The sequence below is a fragment of the Helianthus annuus genome, chromosome 15, assembly GCF_002127325.2.
Source record: "Helianthus annuus cultivar XRQ/B chromosome 15, HanXRQr2.0-SUNRISE, whole genome shotgun sequence".
NCBI lineage: Eukaryota > Viridiplantae > Streptophyta > Magnoliopsida > Asterales > Asteraceae > Helianthus > Helianthus annuus.
In genome coordinates, this window is record NC_035447.2 from 133,052,991 (window position 1) to 133,056,480 (window position 3,490).

A 3,490-nucleotide genomic window follows, 5' to 3' on the forward strand; every position below is an offset into this window, starting at 1 on the left:
ACCACACCCTTAGGGTAGTGGTTTTGGGTGATGGATTAGAGGTGAGTGACATGAGACTACCATATAGCCTAATAGTTAATTAACCAGAGAATTAACGTTAATACCCCCACATGTTAAAAATGGAAAGTTAGTACCCTAAGAATTGATTTTAAACTATTAGTACCTTAGATTGTTACTTTCTATAAAACACAGGGACTAACTATGTAATTAACTCTAATATAGTAATACAAAGTTTGGTTTTGGTGATAAATAATTTGGTTATTAAAAATAGAGTTAACTACACCGTTAGTCTCTTTGGTTTATGGAAAGTAACAACCTTAGGTACTAATACTTTATAGTAACAATCTAAGGTTTTAACTTTTGATTTTGTAACATCCTAGGGCCTTTTTTTTTTGAAAAGAGAATTTCATTAAACAACGGCAACGCAAGTCCTCAAAGCAAGGACCAACGAGCTAAACAACTAACAACAAACATCAAACCCACGGACAAGTACACCATTGTTTCCAATCGACAATCTTAATCCTAGACCTATTACGAATCCAAAAGTAAGACTTAGCTTTGATAATCTCAACAACCTCGCAAGGTTTACGCCTCTTCTTGTTGAAAATCCGATCATTGCGCTCATTCCATAACACCCAAAAAGTAGCATACACGATCCCTCTTAAAGTGTGCCTCGATTCTTTAGAGCTAGCATTACGCTCCGGAAGTTGAAGGAGATCTGAGATATCAAAAATACAACCATGCTGAATACGACACCAAGCTTCGATACGGAACCAAACTTCTTGGGAGAACATACAACCGGTGAAAAGATGAAGAGTTGTCTCCATAACTTCGTCGCAAAAACTGCAGCAGCAATGCTGGATTGAGACTCCTCGTTTTATCAGCTCCGCAATAGTCGGCAGACGGTTACGAGCGGCCCTCCATACCATAATTTTACACTTGAGAGGCACCCATCCTTTCCACTTAAAACTCGAGTTTGGATCTCCCATATTGTTGCTGGACAGAAGTTTTTTAACCGAAGATACAGAGAACAAGCCGTTTTTGTCGAATTTCCATTTCCAATCATCTTCACCGCCACGCCAAACAAAGTCATGAATATTATTTAACAACCCAAATAATTCGGTAACTTCTTCTGGAGTAGATGGATTAGACCACCAACCCCATGCCATAGACTTGGAGTTGTTATAATAGAGGATCCGATTAGATACCTTAACCCATTTATCTTTCTCGAGTCTAAATAAGTTAGGATATCTATCTCGAAGAGGTTCATTTCTCAACAAAATATCCCCCCAGAAATTTATAGAGGAGCTGTCACCTATCACCCCAACCACAAAAAGAATTGAGCTTCGAGCCGTTCGGAGCGATACATTCACCAACTTTGACTATATGTTTCCTAACACCCATGAGAAGACTTGGCACATGGAACCAAAGCCCACGGTCTACTAAATCCATGGCACCCCATAATAATCTTCTTCCACAAGCTATTTTTTTCTTTTAAGAACCTCCACGTCCATTTTAATAAGAGCGCATCGTTGACATCTTGAAGCCTTGAAATACCCAATCCTCCTTTCTTTTTCGAAGCTGTGACAATATCCCAAGCAACCCAAGGAATCTTCTTCTCGTCACTAGAACCCGCCCAAAGAAAGCGTCTCATAATAGATTTAATAGCATTAATGTAACACCTCGAAATTTTGTGTCCAATAATGTGTTGACACGTGTCATGAGTTTACACGTGGTATGAAATACTAAATAAAGGACTAAAGTTGACAAACCTTGAAAGTATGTAAATTCGAGGGTTAAAAATGTCAACGAGGGGTAAATATACTGTATAGTAACCCTAAATGATGCTCGTACCTTCAAACGAATGAATCATGGATCGTACGGAGCGAAATGCGGGAGAAAGTGAGAGATTACAAGCTACAGGGGTCAATTGTGTCAACATGTTTAATTTATACCTCTGAGTGACCCTTTGACGAACCCGAGGCTTTGTAATAGTAAAATACGCTCACTAGAACATACGATGTAAATTTCGCGAAGTTCCGTTTTAAAACGAGAAAGTTATGATCAAATTCGTATGCGAGGGGTTAAAAGCGTCAACAATAAAAGTTAAGGCTTTTCGGATAGTAATTAAACTACCCGAGGACTTAACAATGCGGGTAAAAGTCACGAGGCCCTTAATTGTAAATAATCGAGGGCCAAATCGCAAAGTTACCCCTTCAAAACCGAAAGGTCAGGTTAATCATTACAAAAGATTTGAAAATCTTGGAAATCAAGCCCCAGGCGGGCCGCGTGAAGGAAACATGCAAGCCAATGCGGGCCGCGCGCCACCTGAAGATCCGTTTACTGACATGAGGATTCAGGCGGCCGGCGTCCAAGTGACCTGATCCTCAATACGGGCCGCGTACGAGTCCCAGATGCAGAAAGGTTGGACAGATTCAATGTTTGAGCTTGTGAACGATATTGTGTGCATTAATTGAAGCATGGGCGCCCTCTACATGCCCCCTAGCACCCAGGGACACATGTTGATCATCCATGAACCATACTAGAGTGAGTTGTAATGATCTTGTGCACCATAATTCACTATAAAAGGCAAGGTAGTGTTCCATTGTTCAAACACACCTCAAACCTGCCTTCTGATCATTTCTGGAGCTCTCAAGCATTCTCCTAACATCCTTAGTCGTGCACCAAGCTTCTGTAAGTGTGCCTACCCTTTTATGGCTTAGTTTTTGCATAGTTTAGCTTAAAAGTCAATCCGTCGTAATTAACGATTGAGTTTACGATAAATCACAATTGGTCCAGTGGTTTGTCGAATCAAAGGTAGTTATACGTTGGTAATCATGTGGGCTTTAAACCCCTAAAAGGGGCACCCTCTGATTCCCACTCTAACTAGTCCGAATGTCGAGTCAAACGTGCTTAGAAAAAGTCAACAGAAATGCTATTTTGCGATTTCATGCATAACCAGTAATGTAGATGGTGTGTAATCTGTTTAAACACTCATAAAACATGATAATAAGTATATTAACTAGTCTAAGCTTGTTTGATCTGACCATTTATTGTTTTGACCCGGTTCGGAGCCGAAAGTCGCAAAACTTTGACTTTTGCTTTGACTTCAGTTCTGACCAGTTAAAGTATGATTTAGATATGCCTTAGGACTCTCTTAGGACCAGGTTACATGATGGTATAACTCTCTGTGACCGGTTCGTTGTTTGTCCGAGTCTTTTACACCTTTCCGTTAAATGCTTAAAAGTTGACCGTAACGCCCTTTTTTAATTTAACACGAGAATTTCGGACATATGAAAGGATCATAACCTTAGTTACTGATTTCTAAGCATGTCCCTAAAATTTCACGTCAATCCGAGGTCCAGAATAGGAGTTATGCTAAATAGCGCAAATTACGGATACTTTAGTAATTAAATAGCGCAATTAGCATAGCGCCTATCTAAACCCAGATTTTGACACCAAACCTTTTACACACTGATGTAAAATAATA

At 39.8% G+C, this 3,490-nt stretch overlaps 1 protein-coding gene across 1 annotated transcript; it reads right to left on the reverse strand.

Moving 5' to 3' along the window:
* Positions 1 to 473: 473 nt before the first annotated feature.
* LOC110914230 lies at positions 474 to 1,169 on the reverse strand. The gene has a single exon (XM_022159036.1). It carries the CDS (start codon positions 1,167 to 1,169, stop codon positions 474 to 476), a length of 696 nt encoding a protein of 231 aa, XP_022014728.1.
* Positions 1,170 to 3,490: the final 2,321 nt, after the last annotated feature.

Bases quoted from the DNA above. Each gene is read 5' to 3' on its own strand.
- LOC110914230 (XM_022159036.1), bottom strand. From the start codon at position 1,169: ATGGCATGGGGTTGGTGGTCTAATCCATCTACTCCAGAAGAAGTTACC.